Source organism: Anabrus simplex, chromosome 6, assembly GCF_040414725.1.
Source record: "Anabrus simplex isolate iqAnaSimp1 chromosome 6, ASM4041472v1, whole genome shotgun sequence".
NCBI lineage: Eukaryota > Metazoa > Arthropoda > Insecta > Orthoptera > Tettigoniidae > Anabrus > Anabrus simplex.
Window position 1 is genome coordinate 267,516,103 of NC_090270.1, and position 24,623 is coordinate 267,540,725.

The 24,623-nt window shown below is 36.7% G+C and overlaps 1 protein-coding gene across 2 annotated transcripts in view; it reads right to left on the bottom strand.

Annotated features, from left to right (window-relative positions):
• Cse1 (chromosome segregation 1) overlaps positions 1-24,623 on the bottom strand; it is a 296,434-nt gene that overhangs the window by 178,653 nt on the left and 93,158 nt on the right. For both annotated transcript variants that reach the window (XM_067150404.2, XM_067150403.2), the window contains exons 9-12: positions 23,805-23,934; positions 23,562-23,725; positions 18,554-18,743; positions 9,540-9,738 (exon numbers count right to left, since the gene is read on the bottom strand). In XM_067150404.2, coding sequence (XP_067006505.1) covers positions 9,540-9,738; positions 18,554-18,743; positions 23,562-23,725; positions 23,805-23,934 — 683 coding nt within the window. The remainder of the gene's footprint in view (positions 1-9,539; positions 9,739-18,553; positions 18,744-23,561; positions 23,726-23,804; positions 23,935-24,623) is intronic.

The window sequence follows — 24,623 nt, forward strand, 5'->3', positions numbered from 1 at the left end:
TCCCTATAACTGCAAACATTTGGTTGGGCTATTTGGGGATCTAACCAGTCTCCAGGCAGATGACTTAACAGACATGGCCAGATCTGTTCAAATTCAATAATTAGTTTGGCAGCTTCTATACTGTTGTTACACTATAAAAGTTTCATAATAGTTCCGTACTGACGTCACTAAACATGTACAACTGTTGCCTACTGTAGTTCGCTTCGCACCACTTGCGGGCCACATGTGGGGCAAATCAAGGTTAAACCTACGGACGAGAGCAACATTCAATCCCCAATCAGCTGGTAGGATAACCAGAAGGCAGCTGGTGAGGACGAATATCCACATGCTTCAGAATACACTAAGGACTGAATTCATAGTCAGCACTTATATACATAAGTATTCACTTATACGAGTTTACATTTCATAGACAGCACTTAAAAAAAAAACACTCATTGACACAGTATCACTGGAGATGTGGCAATGCTGTATATTATGCCCATGCTTCCTGGACTGTGTAGTTCTGGCTACCGAATAGTGGGATGATCTATTGTGTTTTGTTTATCAAAGGACATTGTGCAACCGTGCTCAAAATTTTTGAGGTTAAAAGATCGTCTATATTGTATTAGGTTATCAGAATAGATAACAAAACAGCGAGCTGAGACGGCACCTGCAAGAACTTGTGTCGAAGTACACGCACATAATACAAAACAAGTAGACCAATGCAGTTTCTCACCAGAATATGAATGACGTGGGAAAAACTTCTTGTGGACAATGCAAACTACGAAAATGCCCAGAGTCTAATTTTCTTCTTCACATAATACAGTAGAACCTCGATAATTCGAAATCAGTTAATTCAAAATCCCACGTAATTCGAAGAAGCTCTCGTTCCCGGAAACATGAGATACAGTTTTACATGTTATTTAAATAGTTTAATTCGAAATACGGATAATTCGTAATTCGAAGTACAATGTCGGCCCCATTACTGAAATTCAAACTTTTAATTCGAAACTGCCTTTACATTTTAAAACAATAGTATGTTACAGGGCAATTTCAACTCGAAATTTATCCGCGTCATAATAGAATGCGTGTTCCGGAATGTGGAGGGGTAGCTTTCCGCACTTACACTCACTTCGGTGGGTCTACAGTGCGTTTCATGATTGCCAAGTTGAATGAAATCGGAATTCTTTTGCATTCAACCTTTTAAAGGAACGCCGTAATATCATGCAATAGGCAGTGTGCGGGAAAACAGAATGCGCGAACGCTGGCGATGCCGACAGTTGACGAAAAAGCATGGCTCATATAATAAATTCGTACGTACCGAACAATACGGTACTGTAATTGCTGATGAAACTGCATTGCTTCATTTTAATGCGAGCCCAAATGGTCTTATGGTTTTAAAGGAGAAAGTGCCAGCCGGAGAATCGTACAACGGTGGGGGATGGGGTCATTGTAGTGCGTGCAATTGCAATGCACATGGAAGCGAGAAACTTCACCTCGTCATAGAAAAGTTCGATAAGCTACAATGTTTTAAGGGCGTCGGGCACTTTCCATGCCAGTACAAAGCATCTGAAAATGCAAAGAGTACAGATATCCAAAAAATAATGCATTTGCACAGGGGAACCAGCATAATTTATCCTCGTCTTTGAATTGTGTGATTTTTTTTTCTTTCGTTGCGTGAGGTTATGTTTGTCAGTGATTTATCCAAGTGCATTATTTGAACATTGTAAATGCACCTTGTTGGATACCTTTTGAAAATAGTTTTTCCATGGCATTGGAAAGGTTTAAACTGTGAATCGAGGTGATAGCATGTATTAATGGGTCTTAGAATACTTTGTGACGCGGCAAGTGTTTACATATCTGAAGTACAAGAGAAGTGCAATGGCGGGAAATCGTACAAGGATAGAGTCATAGGAAAGTCTGATTTTAAGGCCATCGGGTACTTTCTGTGTAAATACAAGGCATCTAAAATGCATACAGTATAGTACTCCAATGAATAAAGCACTTGCACACGGGAGCCAGCATAGATTTCTCCTCGTCTCTGAATCGTGCTTTTTTTTTTTTTCTTTCTTTCTTTCGTTGCGTGAAGTTATATTTGCCTATGAGATATGCAAGTGCATTATTTGAATACTGTAAATGCACCTTTTTGGATACATTTTGGAAACAGTTCTTTTTTCATGGCATTTGAAAGGTATAAACTGTGAATCAAGGTTAACTGCATGCAGTAACAGGCCTTAGAATATTTCGTAACACGGCAAGGGTTGGTACTTCTGAATTGCGAATTGGCGGTTAATTCGAAATCGCGTAATTCGAAGTCCGATTTTTGAGTCCCGACGACTTCGAATTAACGAGGTTTTACTGTATGTTTATAGTTATCCAGATACTCGAACATATACAAATATTCATCCATATGTAGAATATCTAGCTTTACAACGCTTTTAATGATTTGACAAATATATCCTTAGCCGTTATGTTGTAATAGGCCTAATTACTTCCCCAATAAAATGTAAATAGTATGTTTTAATGTGCGATGCCATAATTTCAGAAACTTCTGATATAATCTGGCAAATGATTGGTTGACTAACCTGATATAATTGGCAAAAATCAACCTTAAAATAAATGGTAGTAGTGCAACGCGTTCATTTTTCTTATAATTCAGTAGCAAAATATGTGAGTCACTTAAGTGTGTGTGGGAGGTCCACTTATAGCAATAAGTGGGACACTTAAGTAGGTAACATGAAATGTAACTTGACTTATAAGGGGCACTTACGTATAAGTGCTGTCTATGAATTCGGCCCTAAATTATCACAGACTATTTGATCGATAAAATAACATTTTTCATCCAGAAATTTCTTATGGGCTATTTGGGCAACAAGAATAATAACCAGCGTCTGCATACCAAAAATATCCATGCATGTGAATAGATTAAATGTTTCTCGGTTGATTACTATCTATGAACAACCAAAACTGGTTGGGACTTCTTGTGGGGACCACAAAATAAGTCTTATAGAGGAAATGTGCTAAAAAATGAAGAAAAAGTTATGCTGCTAAATTTAAGGTTAAGTTTGAACGTAAAAATAATTACATCATCATCGTTGACCAACTCCAGTTTCCCAGGTGTGGTGTATGAGTCCCTTCCATTTTGTTCAGTCCATGAACTATTCTTCGCTCACAATCCGCTCCCAATCCTGTCCTCTCTCCTCTACATCCTTCTTCACTAAGTCTGTCCATTTTTCTCTAGGTCTGCCCACTGGTCTCTTTCCCCTTATTTCTCTTTCATACTCCTTTTTTGCAGACCTATTGGCACTCATTCTTTTCATATGACCAAACCACTTCAGCCTTGCCTTCTGGATCTTCTGGAGTAAGGATTCTTCTAGTCCTACGTCTTCTCTGACTTTTTCATTCCTGATTTTATCCTTCCTAGTCTTCAGGATAATTGTGCGAAGGAACTTCATTTCTACTGCTTGGAGTTTCGAGTTATCCTTTCTGGTTAATGTAGCAGTATCCTGGGTATGTGAGGTTAGGGGTGTAGTATGATTTATACAGTGTCATCTTGGTTTTGAGTGGTACTTGTTTATTCCATAGTAGATGTCTTACTTGGAGGTAAAAATATATTGCTTTGCTGATTCAACTGTTTACTTCAGATTTAGCTAAGTTATTTTTTGGACATTACACTACCCAGTACTTAAATTCTGTGACACTGTCCAGCTTAGTGCCATTTAGCATGATATCTGGCTGATTGTCACCCTTCTGCACCTGCAACATTACCATTTTAGCCTTGTAGATGTTTAATCCATATCTTTCTAACTCCTAACTCCACCCCTGCAGTCTCTCTTCTACATCTTTCTCTCAGTTACCCCAAATTACTACATCATCTGCAAATGTAAATGCTTTTAAGCCTTGTTGCCCCTTTTCTTTTACCACCTTTAATATGGTATCCATTACAATGATATATAATAGGGGCGACAAAGCACTACCTTGTTGTACTCCCCTTTTTGTCTCAAACCAGTCTGACAGTCCAGAACCGACTTGTACACAGCTTCTGGTTTTCTCCTAAAACACCTTAACTTTTGAAATTAGACTGTCTCAAAATTTGACCTTTCTCAGGCACTCCCAAATAAACTCCCTTGGTATGCTGTCATAGGCGATTTCGATGTCAAGGAACAGTAGATATAAAGGCTTCTCTTTTTCCCAATATTTTTCCATTAGCATCCCGACAGCAAATATAAGATCTGTAGTTGATCTTCCAGGCCTAAAGACACATTGTTCCTCTTCTAAAAGTGGTTCTACAATTTCGCGTAATCTATCCTCTATAATGTTTTCCAGAATTTTTAGTCCACGAAAGAGTAGAGTGATGCGACGGTAGTTGATAAATTTCCAACTGCTGCCTTTCTTGAATATAGGTACAATTATACCTTTCTTCCAGTCTTCTGGGATGGTATTTTGCTTCCATACTGCATTTAGAAGTCTATATAGCCATTGGATCGCTGGGTTTCCTCCTGCTCTCAACATGTCCACACTTAACTCATCTATTCCTGCAGCTTTCCCTTTCTTCATAATTTTAAGGCTTTTTTTCTCTATCTCCAGCCATGTGATTGGTGGCTCCATATTTTTGCTGTGCTCTTCACTTTTTACAGATTCTTCTCTCTTTTGAATTACATTTGATGCCTCTCAATTCAGGAGCTTGTCAAAGAAGGTCTTGAATTCTTTCCTGATTCTATCTTCCTCTCGTACTACTGACCCACTGTCCTGCTCTATTACCTTGATGTCTTCTAGGTTATTTCGCTTGTTTTTAATTACCCTGTAAAGAAGTTTCTTTTTTCCTCTACTATCCTCTTCCAACTTTTCCACAAACTCATTCCATTTTTTTCTCTTTCTCTTCTCTTACTATCCTCTTAGCTGCAAGTTTCTTTTGCCCTGTAGAGTTCCTGTAGTTTAGTCATTTCTTGGCCAACTGGATCTTGTGCATCTCTTTGCCTTTCTTTATATAGCATATTTTTTTGCCCAATTTCTCACTATTATCGCCAATCTGACTCTCTCATTCCACCACGGTGTCTCTTTTTCTTTCATGGTCGATCCTGTTACTCCACATAGGCCTTTAGCTTCACCAACCAAAGCATCTTCAAACATTTTCCATTCTTCTTCTACTGTATTCATTTCCCCTTTTGGGTAAGTGTCTCTGAATCCTTATTTAATATTCTTCCTTCAGCTTGGCTTCTTCTAATTTCCAAGTCTTCACTTTAAGTTTTCTTTTTCTTTTCTTCAAGGTTATGTTAGCCATATGATTTAGGTCTCCAATCAATAATCAATGATCACAGTCCATACTCTCACTGGGGATAACTTTGACGTCAGTTACATATTTCCCTCCACCTGTGATGATATAGTCGATGAAAAGACTTGTTTTCCATCCCAGTTATATCTTGTTATCTTGTGGCTGTCTTGTTTTTGGAAGAAGGTATTTTTGATGATCAATCCATTTTTTCTGCACAAATCAAGCAGTTGTTCACCTTCTCCATTTCTGTTCCCAAACCCATGTGGTCCAATGATTTCCTCATAACCAAGTCTGTCTGTCCCAATTTGTGCATTTAAGTCCCCAATGATGATGACATTTTCTTCATCAATTATATCTTCTAGATCTTGAGAGAACTGATCCTTGTCTTGAACACTACATCCAACCTGCGGTGCATATACCTGCACTATCGTGTAATTTGTAGACTCCAGCTACATAGATAATTTAATGATCCTATCATTCTTATAGGATCCTTCAGTAATGGCGTCCCAGTCTTTTGTTATCGGGTAAGCTACACCATTTCTGGCCTCTTCCTCGTGTCCACTCGATACTAATTTATAGCTATCTCTGAGAATCTTGCTACCTGCCTTTCTCCATTTTGTTTCACTCATTCCTAATATGGATAGATTTTCTTCTTGATCATATCAGTAAGTTCTTCAGTTTTTCCAGTCAGGGTCAAAATATTCATAGTCCCAATTCTTACATTGTTCTTCGGATATATCTGTCTTTTATTGGAGCCATGTTGGCCGTCATACCTGCTAGATGTGTTCGAAGACTTTGTCAATTTTGGTATTATTTTTTATCTCCATCCGAGGCTCGTTTGATTGTTGAAAGCAATTTGAAGATGCTACCACTGGCTTGCTAGGCCTACCATGGATCTTTGCGTCGATACTTTGTTATGCACTAGATGGTCGGTGCCTGACACGCATTTCCTTATGTCAGTTAAGTCTGTGGTTTACCCGCCAATACTCGGGAGGCTAATTGCAGTGGTTGCCCACTGGGTGATGGGGTCGCCACATCCCTACGCACGTAAAAATAATTACAATAAAAACAAATAAACAAGACATGATGTCGTATAGGCTTTTGGGCTTGTGCCGTGTCAAGTACATAAGGTGAAATTCTTAATGTTTTGCAGAAAACTGTGTTCTGCATCCTCAGAAGAATCACAGAAGAATCAGAATCTTCTGTGATCAGAATTATGTCATTTTAGGATTTTTGTGTTAGAACCTGTTGACCAATATCAGTACATTGGTTTTAAAATAGTATTTTGTCATGTTGAATATGTTATTTTAGCTTCTAAATCTGTCTTAATTATTCAGCTAAAGAAGGCCCAATTATGATCGAAACATATTCTATTAAATGTCAGATGAAATGTACTGAATCGGTGGATTGACCTTTGTGATTTCTTTGGAAGAAATTTTGCCCAACACAGTTCAGTTAAGAACATCAAATTAAGCACCAGCCTGTCAGCTGTATGCAAAAGTACACTAGGCCTAATTCATGTACATTGTTACACAATTTTACTTATGAACGTAAAATTATGCACCGACATGTCAGCTGAGCTACTGTTGCGTGATCGAAACCACCACAGAAAAAAGCTGGCTTGTGACTAACACTGACTGTATCCATAGCAGGTACGCTACCGCACTACACAGTCTGGAGCCAAGAAATTACATTCTCTACCACGGCTAGTTGTCGTGGCACCTTGTGTGCGCAACGTAGCTTCAATCCAGGTTTCTTTAGCATGTATATAATAGGATGTAAACAGGGACTCTGGCCTAATGGAGTAATGACCAGGGAAACGCACTTGAGAGGGACATCTTAACCAGTTTTGACTGTAATAAGAGTGTTCCTCTCAGATTTTCTACATCATCATCATTTCCCCTTATCCAGCTGTAGCTGGGTAACGGCAAATATGGTTCCTCTCCACTTTCTTCAGTCTTTCCACCATTCGTCTTCCTACACTGTGTCCCAGTCTAGGCTCCTGTCTATAATACTGCGTTGGATTGTGTCCTTCCATCTCAATCGTGGTTGTCCACGGCCTCTTCCTCCTTGCATTTGCATTTCCATCACCTTCTTTGGCATACTCCAATTTCTTCCCGGATTTTCTCATTCCTTATTTTGTCTCTTCTACTCTTCTGTATCATACTCCTCAAGAACTTCATTTTGGCTGCCTGTATTCAACTCTCACATGCCTTTTCAATGTCAATGAACGTCATCACCATATCATTCCCCTACTCCCATTGCTTTTCCATTAGCTCTTTCTGGTCTAACTGCGAACATAGCTCGCAGCGGCCAAAATTACATTCATGCCGCTCTGCGAGAGTAGCCCGTAGTTAGGTTAGACAATTCGCTAAAAATTGAGAACGAGCTATGCACATATTCTGACGACATCATCGCGTTTCTTCACGTGTTAGTCCCGAGAATATTTCAACAGATGGCAGTATTATCTAAGTCAGAGAATAGACGATATTATTGACGAGTGTGCATTAGTAGGTGTTGTCACTCGATGTGCTCTAAAACATGGCGTTTCGCGGCAAGCAAGTGCTTGATAGAAGTTACTTTTTTTTATATTTTATGTAATCGTAATCCCTCACATCTAAAAAACAGAAAACTTTATTAATATGTAGATATTCTTATGTATTCACACAGTTATGAAACACGCGGGAACATACGGTAAACTGTAAAATGAATTCCAGTCATAATGAAATGCAAGAAGTTTCAAATTTCTATTTGGATGTCAATATAGCATTTGTAAATAAAATTACAATTACACGGCTTCAATATCCTCTTCGCTAACATCACCTTCCAAGGCAGTATCGTCACATAAAAATATTTAAATAAAATTTCATAAGAGCTCTCATTTTCGTTGTTCTTATTACTGTTATTATTATTATTATTATTATTATTGAAGAGTTATTATTTTTTTATCATTTTCATTATTATTGTTGTTTTGTAATTGCAATGCACATTTTACATGATCAATCTAGGGAAAATATAACAGTATTTCAGAAAACTGTATTTACTTAATAATCCGTCAGACTTTGTTCTTCATTTGCAAAATATGGTATAATATATTAAAGAATTCATAATCTCCAGTGATAGCTGATGTGAAACAAAATTTTTAAAAACTAGATGCTCAAACAAGCACAAAGAAAAATGAATCATGCAAATATCTCCTAAGGTACAGAGATATTACCTTTTTCAAATCCTTAGAAATGCCCAGTCCAGAACATTTATTTGGGATATTCAAGCCCAGACTGGAATGGGTTAGTTGTCTCATAATGAAAATGGGCTTTATTGTTTTCCTGTATCTGATTTTCAACCCTGTAGTTCTTCAATACTTTTTTTTATCACCTTTTTAAAAAATTGGGATAATTATTCCTTATTGCCAATCTTCAGGGACCTCCTTATTCTCCCAGACAATCCTGAGAACTTGATATGTCCAATGCAGGCCTACAGCTCCAGCTGCCTTTATCATCTTTACTGAAATTTCATCTATTCCAGCAGTTTTTCCATTCTTCATCTTTCTTCCAGCCATTTCTACAGTAGTAGGTGATATCAGTAGTGGCATACTGATGTATGGATTGCTCTAATGAAAATATTATTTAGTAGCCATTCATCGGTATTATGCAAGATATTCATTTAAATGTTGCTTAAGAGTGGTCATGGTGTTTGCACATGCTCCAATTGTAAATACTCTCATTAAAACTTACCATGGTAGATTAGTGTGAAGCCTCACTAATGAGTCTTTACTTTGCATCAGCCCATCTTCTTTGTTGGAAGCTAGGCATGCCCATATTGCTCTTTTATCCTCAGAGAACAAATCAGATAGTCCTTGACTTCAACCTATTATTGTCTCAATGTTAATGTTGGTCAGATGGATTATTTTTGGTTTCAAGTAAATCTTCAGCCTGCTTCATCCTTAAATCTGTGATTTAGTCATTTTTTTTACATCATCCACACAAAGTGTATCCAAAAACTAATTAAAAAAATTAAAATAAGCTCTCAAAAATGTTTCTTCTCTCTGATTAAAAAAGTCAGTTTCGGAAAAGCAGTCTTAGCCAACAGCTGAGGGGAAACAGCAGTGGCGCCACCATATTCAAACAGTCATTTAAAATACACTTTTGTTGCAGGAACATACAAATTTTTTTTTGGATTCAGAAAAGTTTACTCTATACAATGAAGTCAAAAACCAAAATGTGAATTTCTGATTGCCTTTCAACTCCACATGGCCTTAAATAACTCAGGATAATCCAACTTTACTTACACAAGCTGACCCTCTCCATCTTTCATGATGAGGATTTTCTCGATAGCACAGGCTGCATACGTGTGCACCACAGGACTGGTCGCCTTGAGATGCTTTACAAGCTGGGGAATAGAACCCACCACAATCTCGCGTGGTAACATGCTTCGGAATGTCATCACATACTTGATGGCATCTGCCTTCAACACCGGTAGAGAGTTAACTGCAAACAGGAAGTACAGAATTAATGGAACAGCTAATCCAGGGATACAATATCACAAAAGAATAAATTAAAAATATTAATAGACATCACGTCTATTAATACAGGTTGTGAAAGCATCAATCTGAATAATATGAATATTAAAGTTTATTACACAAACAAATATCCTCACCTAGCTTTGGAGATATAAGATTACTTCTAATGCTACATTTATTGTATTTCAAGTAGATGACGCTACATTTATTGTATTTCAAATAAATATATCCAATCAAGGAAACCCTACCTCATTATACTGCATGTTAATCTATAGTTTCAATCAGAATATAACCAAGTTTTAGGACTTGACAGAAATCTACAATATATTAGGACTTTAAGCAGAAAACTATCAGTTATGCTTACAAACATCTGTTAACATAGATTTCATGTTAGGTTCAACATTAATACCACTAAACTAGATGATGATGATTAATTTTTAATATTATTATTCTTCAATGCTAGTCCTAAGAAGCAACCGCCCAATTAAATCTGAAACTAAAGATTTCATTCGACAAGGAATTCAAGCAGTTGTTAATCCTTTCCATGCCTGTTCAAAATAGAAGGAAAATAATGTAATCTTGACAGGAGACTAACTGCAGAACTGTAGAACAGGGTGATGCTTTACAAAGAGAAGAAATTTCAATCTGATCAACTCAGATATTCTTAGAATTTGATAGGACAGTGGAGATTTTCTTCTGTTAGCTTTTGTCCCGTCAAATTCAGTTGCGGACCACATCAGGATGCAGATTTACACTCTTCAAGTTGTTAAGTTTGGTAGGCCCTTCAGACTGTTTCCAATGACTTCTAATGTGTGACCCATCTTTGTGAATATTTCCTATTTGCTAGCAGTACATAATATCTTCACTATCACAGTTAGCCATCAGACATTTTCTCCAGAACCTATGTAACACCAAATCATTTTCATCTGCGTATGCTAAAAAGAGCCAACCCAGCCAATAGTCCGAGCATCCTTGCCTCTTTGACACTTAGTTGATCTGCCTACTCGTAGTCGGCCAAGTACAAGAGTGCAACAAGGTGGAAGATGATGAAACAAATCTTAGATCTGAGGTGGTTATTCTACATTCATTGCTGATGACTTGGTCATTGTTTGCCATTTTACCCAGAATATACTGTAAGTAAACAAATACATCAACTGGTAGCGTTTACTTCAAGATTTATTCATTAAATACTAATTCTAAATACTAAGTTTATTACACAAACAAATATCCTCACCTAGCTTTGAAGATATAAGATAACTTCTAATGTTACATTTATTGTATTTCAAATAAATAAATCCAATCAAGGAAACCCTACCTCATTATACTGCATGTTAATCTATAGTTTCAATCAGAATATGACAACTACACTACATACACCACACAGTTACCCAGTTTGCGCTCTCTTTCTGTTCTCACAGTTACACTTATTCTTCTATCACTTATAGACAAACACAAATCACGCTCATTCTTTTGCAACAAACAATGGAAGTCTCAGTCTGTTCTACAGTTGCTGGCTGTAGTGAGCACAGTCACACAGTTCATCGCCCGTACATGGCTGTCTCACAGCATTTGCCTGGTATGAAAATGGGAAACCACAGAATACCATCTTTAGGGCTGCCGACAGTGGGGTTCAAACCCACTATCTCCCGAATGCAAGTTCACTGCTGCGAGCCCCTAACTGCACGGCCATCTTGATCGGTATCTTCACACAGCTGTAACAGTTAACATATATTGCTTTTATCATTGTTATGAATTCCTTGCCAATGCTCCTGTGTCACAGGTTTTCCCAGACTTTTGTTCTGGGGATGCTGTCATATGCGTTTTCTAAGTCTAAATCCTTCCCATTTTCCCAGCTCTTTTCCATGATCTGTGAATGAAAAAGGATTCCACTGTTGACATTCTACTTCTGAATCTATATTGTTCCTCTTAATCAATACTAATCTGTTAATTTATAGTATTTTATTTTCTTCTTGTAGGTAATGCAATATATCGCAGAATCATGAAACCATGTTTCAGAACTTGCAGTTTGAAACCTTCAAAAGGCTGGATTTGGATTTAATTGCGATGATGATGATATGATCGAAGATAATGGCGATGTTCCTGATAATGACAGCAAATGGAGGAAAGTGGAAGAGAAGGCATCACTTGAGGATTATGTAAATGTTGATGCTAACTTAATGATAATATCAATGCTCTATGGACTATCAAACATTTGGTGACGCACCACAATGTTTCTAAGGAAATAATGGCCAAACTGTACTGGTTTGAGAATAGATATACTGTTCATGCTGTGGCTGTGGTCAAGAAAAGACAAGCCAAGGTAACAGACTACTGCACTTCATAAAGTGACTCTTTTCCCTTTCTATTTTTTTCTACTTTCTTTTGTGTTTGTATTATTTCATATTGGCATATACATATTGCAATATAATTCCACTCCATATTACAGACTTACATTTATATTCTTTTCACACTTATATGTTTTTTCCCTTCGGTCCCCACGCTATACATGCTTCTATCAATCAATGAATAAATCAGTGACCGCGCCATTAAAAAAAATTAAGCAATGCCGCAATCTCCATTTCACGTCACATCTGTCATCAAAATAGTTCCTAAATTGCCACGCGACACCTCTCAGGGATAATTAAAATGCATCTGTGAATAGTATTTTTTACGTGAGGTCAACTGGGAAACCGCATTTCCTTTTAATAAATTACCAGCGATACCCTCCATCCGTCGGAATCGATGTTAAGTTGTTCATGTCCATTCATTCAAGAAAGAAAAAATAATAATAATATTTTTTTTAATTAATTCAAAATCATCTTATCTACCATAATTATATCAGCCTATTTTCAATAATAACCTCTAAATTGTATAAATCTACAATTTTATTCACGATTCCAGAATCATAAAAGAAAATATGATAACAGTCATTTACATCAATCACCTTTCTCTTCTTTCTGTTGAAAAATATAAACCTAAACTATCTACGATATGATTCAATTAATCCTCTTGCTAAATACTTGTTATCCGCATCATAAAAACAAAGAAAAATTCTCATAATCACATAAATCGTAGGTATCAGTCACATTTGATGAAGATGTAGTCAAATATTCTTTGAAATTAAGTATCTCATAATAATGATAATCAATTGGTAAGCAGATAAATTAATATTGGTTAAAAAAATCTAAGTCCCTAAGCCTTAGAAAAATGCATGATAAATATGCTTAATTAGAGTCCCTCGGCTCTTGTTTTTTTTTTTTTTTTTATTGCTTATTTTCGTTGATATTGAATTCATATTTTGTCACTAAACAAAGGCATATCTTCCAAAATTGTAACGTCAGCAGTTGCAAGTAAGTTCCAAATATATATTAGCTCAAAATGGCTATTTCGAACATATATCGATCATTAAGAGAAAAATATTGGTCAGTTTGACCATGTCATTTGGTAAAAATAATCATATCACATCCTAAAATTAAATGTAGGTATCGTATAATGATCAGTTATTATCGTAGTTCTATCAAAAATTATACCTATCATGATTTATGGTTGCACCTATGTCCAATCAAGTACCATACAATTCGTAGGAATGTATTTAGAAACATTATTTATTTAATTGCGGTAGAGATTCAAATTATTAAGTCGCTTTATCCATTAAAATATATCCTTGAGACCAAACATCAAATAACAATCATTACAACGTTGACATATTCTCCGTGAAGACAACAAGTTTACCCTTATTTATTCCTTATTTCGGAGATTTAATCTGAAGACAATTTACGGTAACCAACATACGAATTCTGCGACGTATTTCATTGTATACATGTATCATTAATCCAATATATCTTGCATTACTATTTTAAAGTCATGCCGCATACGTTAAATAACATTATTGGTTAGTAACCCATCGTATTTACTACCAAAAATTCATAAGTATATTTATCTCTCCATATACTAATATTAAATATTATAATACCGCGTCATTCATTACCATAAATATTTCTCAACGAATAATTATACGTATAACCACATCAACAAGTCGCTCAAATCCTTACTTCCCTACATACACATTAATCATTTCCATCTAGGCGGCAAATCATCTTAACATATCGTTAATATACTACAGCGGTGCATTTCTGGGTTAAGTTTCACTTGTAATACACGTGATCACGTTATTCTGTAAAGGAAACACATGTATAAACAAAATAAGTTAATATTTACTCACACGTAGTCGCGTCGTAATAGTAACCAAGTCTAAGCAACTCAGAAATTAATTATCTTCTTTAAAACATTACGTCTGGAATATATCACATTGTGTACGTCGGTTCATTTCCATAATGGTTGAAAACATCATTTGAAATCTCTCCTTGTTTAACTTTAAGCATACCTATATCATGACATTGATTATATACACTCGAAGAATACCTACTCCCATAATGATAAATCAACTAGGATAACCTCATTGCAAAGATAGTATCGATTGAGATTTCATCACGAAGAACTTCATAACAAGCTACATACCAATGTTTACTGCAAATATTTATATACTACGTCTACAACACATAAATTTCAAGATTATAAAATAATTCTTTGGAACTTAACTTGCGACTGCCGATGTTAGATAACTGGGTTAGGCTCCAATGTTGTCATCTTAGGGCTGGATAGATAGTCTCCAACATCCGTTACATCATCATCATCAGGCGGTAGTCTCAAGACTCGGGCTAGCAGGAACAGCTGGGCGGTCTACGTTGGAAAGTCGGCCCCATCTCCGATTTAGCCTCTCATGTTGTAGCCGTTAGTCATATGTGAAAGAAACATTTCCAGCATCGTAATTAATGTCACGACCATAGCCTTCAAAATGTACTACAAAGAAGCTAGATTATAGTTTTATATCAGGTTATTATAGCAGAAATTCAATGTCAATTTCCCGTAACAGACTTTAACAAGTAAATTATCGAATTAGCTCTTAATTTTTCATTCAGACAATCAGCATATGAGAAGTCTAATTTGTTTTGGTATTTCGCGACGACCTTCAGTTTGTATTCCGACTACTGTCCAAATATTATTTAATTTCTTCTGCTTTTCCGCCTTGATATTAGGTCAGATATCGGCGTAACTTTAAAAAATTCTTCAATGTGCTGGATCTTTAGCTCTAGCTCTTTTATATATCTCCCTTCTTCTTCCCGCGAGGACTATTTTCTTCGTGGATGAACTTGCTTCAAAGTCTTGCGTAAAAAATTTTTATTGTTCACTCACTTCTTTTTTTTAACAATTTTTAAAAACTTTCTATTATTTTTTTATCACGGCCGCATGGATCCTTTATATCTTTATGGCTAATTTCGTGACTTAGGCATACTTGATTCGCCAAATGAACATCTTTGCCGTCACATTCATTGCCTCCTTGATTTTATGCGTCCGTATTATATATATATTCTGAAATCACGGCCTATTTAACTTAATACATTCGTTCTTTTTAGATGTATGGCTCAATTACATAATCTCTGTGATCTCATTACCGTGCATGGCAAATTTCAACGCCGTATGACATCATTTATTCCGTTATCAGGACGATGAAAACGGTACAGTATGTACCATAAAAAACACCTTCAAATGCAACTAAAGCGCATACATATTTCCGGGGATACAAGCAACAGGTTTGCCCGAACACTTACCGTGACAAAGTGCCCTATAAACAAGACATATTTGTATTCAATAAATTAATCACACAGCTATACAAATGGGACATATGTAAGTCTCTGGCAATGAGCCTCGTCGGCAAAATACCATGAAGATTATTTCCGAAGCAAGGCTAAAGACCTTTATTCTATCATGCAAAAACCAAGCTCGAAATTAAAATCCCTGACAATGCGATCAAGAATCCATCTCAACAAGGGCAGATATCAAATTATAACACGCATGCAATCACCTAGAGATAGATCCATGCATCAATTACTGTAGAATTAAACAAGAGAGAGGGAAAACAAAATGCAAAACTAAACAAACAGAAATGACACAATATCAAGTTTTAATGTAAGGGCAAAGTCATACTAAGTACTTGTATAAAGTCTACCGGCTCCCGTAACATCATAAGGAACTGTTTAATGAAGAAAAAGAGACCAAAGTAGCTAGACTCACATAGAGAGTAAAAGAAAATGCATGAAGTGACTTACAGAAGCTCAGACCTTAAGTCATCAGAGCGATCCAGCAATTCAAAGCATATTTAAATCGGCTGAAAAACCGATTATAACAGAGGAACACATTTTGGAAAATTATTGCCTCCATTTCTTTTCTTGAAATTGGGGCAAAAATTAAATCAAGGAATAATAATGTTTGAAAAGGAAAAGAAAAGTATCTCTGCCACAAGATGGGACAATGATGCCATCTACAAATACAAAGGAGTAGTATATAAAATAGATGTAAAGGAACAGTTATCTATGAATTCAAACCAGAGTAATTATGAATCAAGGGATGGATAATTATACATGAAGACATAGCTGTGTTTCATTCTAAATCAATGTCATAGAAAAAAAGGTCACAAGCTGTTTGCACCAGTCAAACACATGTGAAGCACAATTATGCTATCTTAGGTCTAGTTGTGGAGCGATGTGTAATGGCCCACTTGCTAGTTGTTGCTTTTTGAGTAGTTTTGACTAGGAGGGACATCTCAGATTTTGTTGGTCGGTTTTCTATAGCTTGTGTAGATGTGAACTGTAGAATAACAAGTTGTGTCTGCAATCGTTCACCTTTCTTTATGTCATGTAGAGAGACAAAAACTAGAAATAACTACAGTGGAAGCTCAATATCTCGAATCACCTCGGGAGCTGCATTTTATTTTGAGTTATCAAAATTTCGAGATATAAAGAATAACGTTTTCGAGCATGAATAGCACATAATTGAATCATATGTATCTGCGGGCTTATAATGAATACACTGTTTTTAACAGTTTTTTAAAATATACAAACAAACGGCATCACTTTAATTATAACCCTTATTACAGTAACTTATTAGAAGACAGAATTCAGTACATACAGGAAACAAGAAACATACCTCCGCTTCCCTTGGAAAAAATCTGTTACTCTCTTCTGTTTTTTTACTGCTAACCTTCTTTTCTTCCATATTCCATTCAACAACATTTATTGCTGTGAAGACAGTCATTTACATTCGACTGACTCTGCATGTAGGATCGGAAGAACAGCCACTGCACTTAACACCCGGTCTGCTGACAGTACAGGAGAAGGCAGCTCCAACTCTCCTTGTCAGGAACCATCATCATCTTCTTGCTTGTCAACAGGATTGACAGTATCTGTAGGAGGCTCGGCCACTATAACCTCAGAGCCCACATTCATGTAAACCTCAATATCAGCTTCTCATTTAACAAGCTGCTGATACTCCACCTATTCTTCAGGAGCAAGAGTGACTTCCTCCTCTTTGTGTTCTGAAGCTCCTGAGTCACCTTACAAAAATCCTGCTGTGTCGAAGCAGTCTAAAATTGTTTCCTGTTTCACATCAGCCCATGATTTACTCAGCATTGTTATCGACTGTAGTGGATTAATATCCGTTAATGATTCCTAAGATTCAATTCCTCTCAGAATTCTCTGAACAGCCAACCACACAACCGAGATTCGTAAATGGAGCTTGTCATCCGCGACTCTGGGGGTTGCTTTCGAACGTGACCGGTAATTAATCCACACCCAAGAAACAGCATGGCTTTGCCGATTTTCCAACAACTAGAAGTTTTAGTTTCTCGGTTCCGGTCATATTAGCTCCCAACATCATTGTAACACCTTTCTTTATTGGTTAACTGTTCCTCACAAACCACAAATGCCATATTGCACAGTTTATGTACAAAATTTGAGTTACAGAGTATTTTTTGCTTCAAAGAAGGACACGTTTGCTTCGAGAAATCGAGAAAGTCGTGTAACCGAATTTTGAGTAGTAGAGAAATAAATACTTGTGAAGAATAGGACCAACAGCCAGGAAATTTAAGTTACTTCGAGATACTGAAAATCCGAGTAATGGAGATTCGAGATATCGAGGTTCGACTGCACAGTAGAATGTCCGTTAACCAGAAGAAAGGGGTGGAGGGCGGGGCGGGGGGAGGGGGCGTGACAACATATTAGGTGAAAGTAAATGAAGGTAATGTAATACACATACAATGTTAACAAGGTATTTTAATAAACCTAAACTACTCTCCATATATTTGTTTAAATGCCCCTTAATGCATATACTTAACCTATACATGAAGTACTCATTTTTTGAAAGTCTTCTATTTTCTTTACACATCATTTTCTAGCCATTACGTCATGCCACCATCTCAATAGCAGAACAACAGATGGCTTTGACTCATCACAATAAAAACTAAGTTGGCAATAGAGAAGGGAAGGAGGCAATCAAGGCCAGAGTGCACATATTCTGCTACCCATTCCCTTTGTCATAACGTAACAAGCGATGTTTCTTTAACATGTTTTAACCAATTTCTTTCTTTGGTTGTTTCAGTCCCACTAGATAGCACCAAAATGTCAATTTACAAGTTAAAATGTTGAGAGCATAGTAGCAATCCTTATTTTTCCTAACATGAGTAAAAAACATAACAAATATCTGGAGTGAAGAAGACCTCTTACATAGTTATTAAAGAGAAGAGGAAGAATTCACTCTCTATTTCATTCTTTCCAGATTCTTAGTAGATCCAGATCTGGTACTAGCATTATCTGCACATTTTGTAACAATGTTCTATGTTTTCTATGTTTCTATGTTTTCATACTTTACCAAATTCAGAATATTCTTACTATCTGGCTTCTGCAATTCTGGTAGAATATGCTGTGAGGCAAAATCGCTCAGGTTGACCAATTGACTACTCTGGGTGACACCATGTTTCTGGGTCTGCCCTCTGGAGGCCAGGGAAGTGACGAGGTAGAGAGCTGCATCCTTGCTTCTCCAGTTTTGAGATGGGCTGTCTGTGTACTTATGGAGCATCACCTGATCAACAAGTCAAGAAACAAAAAGACTAGTTGAGATATTAAGAGACTAAAACATTTGTTGATACTTCTATTTAAGAAATCTAATACATTCACTACTGGTTAGTTAAATCCCCCACTGACGGTGGGTTATTTTTCAATAGGACTTTGAAGCTTCTAGCCCTTTAATATTGCATATTTACTTCAAAATGTAATAGCCATTTACAGTGATATTTTTATGAAACTACAGTGACTGTGAATCTCTCCTCTATGTACTTACAGACTTATTATGACAATATTTTTGTTCTTATCTTTGTAGCTATGAGCTTGCATTTGGAAGATGGTGGGTTTGAGCCCCACTGTTGGCACCTCTTTTTTATTTTTTTATTTTTTTGTTAGTTGCTTTCCGTCGCACCGACACTGATAGGTCTTATGACGACGATGGGGCAGGGAAAGGCTGGGAGTGGGAAGGAAGCGGCCGTGGCCTTAATTAAGGTACAGCCCCAGCATTTGCCTGGTGTGAAAATGTGAAACCACGGAAAACCATATTCAGGGCTGCCATATTGATGTGGCTCGAAATCTATTTCTTCATCATCAGATTGCAATGAACTGCTACTTTCCTTACTCAAGTGAGTAGGTAGAGGTAAGTCAGGCTCATAAGGAACTGGTCGAAGAGCTGACTTGAGATTCAGATATTTCATTTTGTTTTTACTTTTCTTATTGTAACCGACAACTTTCAATTTGAAGTAAGAAAAATTAAGTTTCTTTACAAACGAGTCTATTTGACGCACCTTGGAATCGAACACATAAACTCCACATATGTAACAAAACTTACAGAGAAATTATTATTTTGCTGGGACGTACAATTTGTTTCCATGATAGGTGCATGGTGAAGTATTTAGTTTTTTGCGTATCTTTTCTGAAATTTAAGGAAAATAGGGTATAACGACAATCCGCTATAGCGAGTAAATTTTTCAACGTTGTAAATTCTCGCTATAACGGACTTCTACTGTAATTTAAATTTTTTTTAAATACAATCTTTTACGGAGTTCCAGGTGGATTCCACCTCTTTTGGTCTACTATCTACATGCCTGGATAGTTTAACAATCGTTTTTACTTTTCTACATTGTAGCATTTTAAAATCCATTACAACTGGATTGTGATCATTATTTACATCAGCACCAGGATATGTTTTCACAGATGTCACATACTTCTTTAGTTATTGCTTAAACAAAATTAAATCAATCTGGTTCTTTATGATATTTTCGTTGGTACCAGCAGGTGACGTCCATGTGTATAGCCGCCTAGGAGGAAGTTTGAATAAAGTATTGAAAACTAATAGATCCAATTAGAATTTGCTAAATATATGAATAAGATGCAAGCTTCACAACAAATGACCAATGACCTCATCAACATGATACCCTGTTTTATCCTAGCTTCAGATGTTAATGTTAATTTGGGATAAAAACTTTGAAGCACAACTAGCTTTGAAAAAAAATTTCTAGAATAACTAATCATTCGTAATTTAGCCTAAGGATTTTAAATTCTAAGATGAAGTTTGAGCAACAAATCATACAAATCTGTAAACTCTGCTTCTCCTAACAAGCTTCCACAATAATTTTGTTTTATAAATTTTTTACACAATATTTCTGTACATATATGCTCAGTGTATTTCAACTATACATTTCTTTGCTTACCTAAGAAATGTTGTTCTGCCATATGATAAATAAAAAACGTAAGAATATATATACCACATTTACTCACCCAAAACACTCCCCCCCCCCCCACCTTAATCTTCAACTAATATTGGGAAAGGGAAAAAAAAAAAAAAAAAAGGGCCTCAACAAATCTTTCAAGTGACCAGACAGAAAGTGCAAAATGTCAATTAACGATAAAATTAACGCTTCTGCACCACCTGTGGCTTTGGCCACTCTCCCCCCCTACCCTACATTTCACAATGCCCATCCAATTTCAGAGCTTCACGTCCCACGCAGAGGTGTGGAGTGCGTAATTAGAAGCGATCAGTACAAAAGCAGGAATGAATATGAGCAAGAGAACAAGTTTTACGGCATCCTTCAAGTTGTGTGTTTACTGCTGAAAGTGGACTGAGAGTCCACGGGGAGTTGTAAATGCAAAGTGCAACCATGTATGATTCGTTATTGGTGTAACAAGAGAGAGAAATTATTGGGAAGAAAACACCCCATATATATCAAATTCCTTTCCCAGTGTGAAGGAAAATACGAAAATGTGGGCATAAGTTCTGGAGTGGGCCAGGGAAGCAAGAGACAACAGCACCATTATAAATCACAAAATGATGCAGTTTAAAGTGTGTGAAATTGCATGAAGTCTTGGTATTGGGCAGAAAGATTTTAAAGTCTGTGGAGGACATAACTGTACCAGCAACTTCCATCTGATTATACCGACAAGTTTGAATTTCACCACTTTGTCACATAACTTCCGATATTGCAACACTGACCAGCCTTGAAATCCACATGGCACTATGCAGCTACAGTATATTGCAAGTGTAGTGTTCAGTCATGTGACCAGTCAGCTGAGGTAATGAGAAGGGGGCTGATACAAAACTGTATAAAGGTCTAATCATATTTTGCATAAATTAATTAATTTTATTAAATGTTTTGTGTCTTGATTTAGAAGATGCCAGAAATTCCTCTTATCTGCTTCTAAATTGCACCAACCTAACCTATCATTATAATCCTCCTTTCCCCTTATAGAGCTCCTGCCAGGCCAGGGCATTCATGGCACTACACCTCCTTCCTCTATTCTTCCACCATTCCTCTTCTATCACTTTGTCCCAGTCCAGGTTTTATCTTCTTGTACTCATCTTTACTCAATCGATCCATCTTGTTCTAGGTCTCTCTCTCGCTTTCTTTCCTTCCAATTTCATCTCCATCATCTGTTTTGGTATTCTTTTCTACTCCATCCTCTTTACATGCCCAAACCATAATTTAATCCTGGCAGTTCTCTCACTTAGGTTGTCCGTTCCAACCTCCTTTCTTACATCTTTGTTTCCCAATCTGTTTTTCCTACCATACTTCTTAGGTATTTCATTTTGCTGGCTTGAATTCTCCTCTTTTCCTATTACTTCATATAATTCCATACAGCAATCTTTCACTGCCAGCTCCATCCATCTTTTGTGTAAATTCTTCCCAACTCTTCTTCTTTTCTTCTCTTGATAATTTCTTATATTTCCATTTATTATCAAGGTACTTCCTTCGACTTTCTTCTTTCGTATCTCTATCCCTTTCAGACCGTGTACGCACAATTGTGCGGGTTTGTATTTTATTTATGTCTGAGCTTATTTGATGTTTTCTTGGCACTAGACCGGACTGCAGTGCATGTGCGGGACACGTAGCATGTACTTCAGCTGTTTTTATTTAGTACTTGACCACCAGGGGGAAGGAAGAAGAGTTTAAAAATACAGTTCATTAGCAATATGGCGGGAAGCAGTAATGCCTAAAATAAGTATTTATTTATTGCATTCATATTAATCTAGAAGCTTTACTGAATATCAGAATATAATCTATGAAGTGTGTAGGTTGTGTAGCCAACGTAAATTGTGAACTTACAACATCGTACGTAATACCATGAGGTTTTGAATGTTGATACGCACATATGTGCGGGCTAGGTTTCCTTACAGCCAATGCATGCAGGAGTGCTTGGTGCTGTCGCAAAAAGGACCGAGAAAGAAAAACTCGTACTCTACATGAGAAATGTAACGTATAAGATTTTAACTGTTTAAAATCGTACCACACTGTAAAATAGAACATTTGATCATGTACATGTGCATATTCACATGTACCGAGTTGAATGTTTTTTATTTTTTCATTTTTTGCAGGTAGTGAATGAAGTCCTGACACGCACAATTGTGTGGGTTCCGTTTTTCAGCCGATAGTTCTTATTTTGTAAAATAAACTGTAAAAACATGTATTTGAGAGCATTTTAGTAAGTTTTTGACGTTTTGACACCTTCAGATTTCATTCAGGTCTGACGACAAGCTGCTGATGCCAAAAGGGGAGTAATATCAAAACTCCTCCTCAATGTAGAAAATGTAACGTTTACTTGTGTTTGAACGAAGATTTAATTGTTTTAAATTATTCCCCACTGGAAAATAGAACATTTGATCATGTACATATGTATATTCACATGCATTGAGGTAATTTTTCTTTTTTGTAAGTAGTGAAGTAAGTCCTGACACGCACAATTGTGCGGGTGCTTTTCTTCAGATGTTAATTTTTATTTTGTAGAATAAACCAAAAATATATGTATTTAAGAGCATTTTAGTCAGTTTTTGACGTACAAACAAAAATTCACACCACCAGTTTTCTTTCAGGTCTGAAAGGGTTATTCAATTGTTTCCATGCTTTCTCTTTTTCTTTCACTGCTTCTCCCACCTTCTACCACAGTGTTTCCTTCTCTTTCACTCTTGTTAATGTTCTACCAAAGGCACTCCCACCCCACTTACAAATACCCGTTTGAAGTTGGATTGTTCATCTCCACATTGCCTAATTCATTAACAGGAATTTCTTTTTTTAGTCTCTCTAGATAGTCTTTTAGTACATTCTTATCTTTTAATTTCTACACTTTTTCCATTTTCCCCATTTTGCTATCACAATTCTACGATCTCCATTGAACCTATATTATGTGAAATTTTCACTTATTATACTCTCCCCTATATTTGAAGCTGAAAATGGGGGGGGGGGGGGGAGGAGGATCTTATGGGCAAGTAAATATGGTTGGTACTTCATACAACCAAGTCACATAAGAATTAAAAATATTTAAAAAAAACACTGTGCATCCACCATGAGGTAAGTTGCAGTACCTGAACGTACTGTCCAAAGATTTCCATCATTTTTGCTTCAAAGTACCTTGAGAGTACTTTGACTAGATCACAGGCTGCTCTTCGCCGAGTGTCCACATCAGAGCCCTCAATGTCTCGTCGAATGTATTCTTCTGGATTGTCCTCAAATAACTCTTCATCAGAAACTGCAAACCAACAGACCAACACTAAGTGTTTATTCCAATAAAATAACCATTTCACCCAGATGATGTGTACAAAGATTACCTCTGAATTCCATGTTGGGAATGACCACTTTTTCACATATACTACTGAGTACCACAGGATCTTCAAATAATTTCCGATAGTGTGACCTGTCTGCTACTGTTGCCAGGAACTGGAGAGCATTGCTTACAAGCTGCAACACAAAACATATTATTTAGAATCTCAAATGTAGTTGACTACAAGATTTTATGAATGGAAACTCTCAATATAACATGCTGTATACTACATCAAAATTGCGACAGCAAATGTCCTGACACTGAAGGGAGAGACAGAAGAACTGGTTGACTTCAGGAAAGAAAAAAATATAGCCATACTTGGACTGTGTGAGACCAAGAAGAGGGTTAGAGGAGAGATTCCTCTGAAAGAAGGATACAGGATACAGCGGAGGACCTGAGGCAAAAAATGGAGTGGTCATCATACTTAAAAGAAATCCAAGAAAATGTGGAATATACTAAATGCGTCAGCGATAGGATAATGGTGATGAGACGCCAGTTTGAAAATGACATGAATGATCTATTTCAGTTGTATGCCCCACAAACGGGTTGCATAGATGAACATCTAAAGGACTTTTTAGAGGAAGTGGAGAGACATAAGATAAGGAAGTGCTATTGATGGGAGATCTAAATGCACAAGTTGGAATGGAAAGACAAGGAAAGGAAGATGTTGTAGGGTCCTTTGGGTATGGAAATGTAAATGGATTTTTGCATGAGGACTATTTGCAGACGTCGAACATTGGCTTTAGTTATGCCGTATTTTTTGCGGCTGTACAATTATGCTTTATTTCAGCGGGTTTAATAACTATTAACTTAAAATTGGCATCAT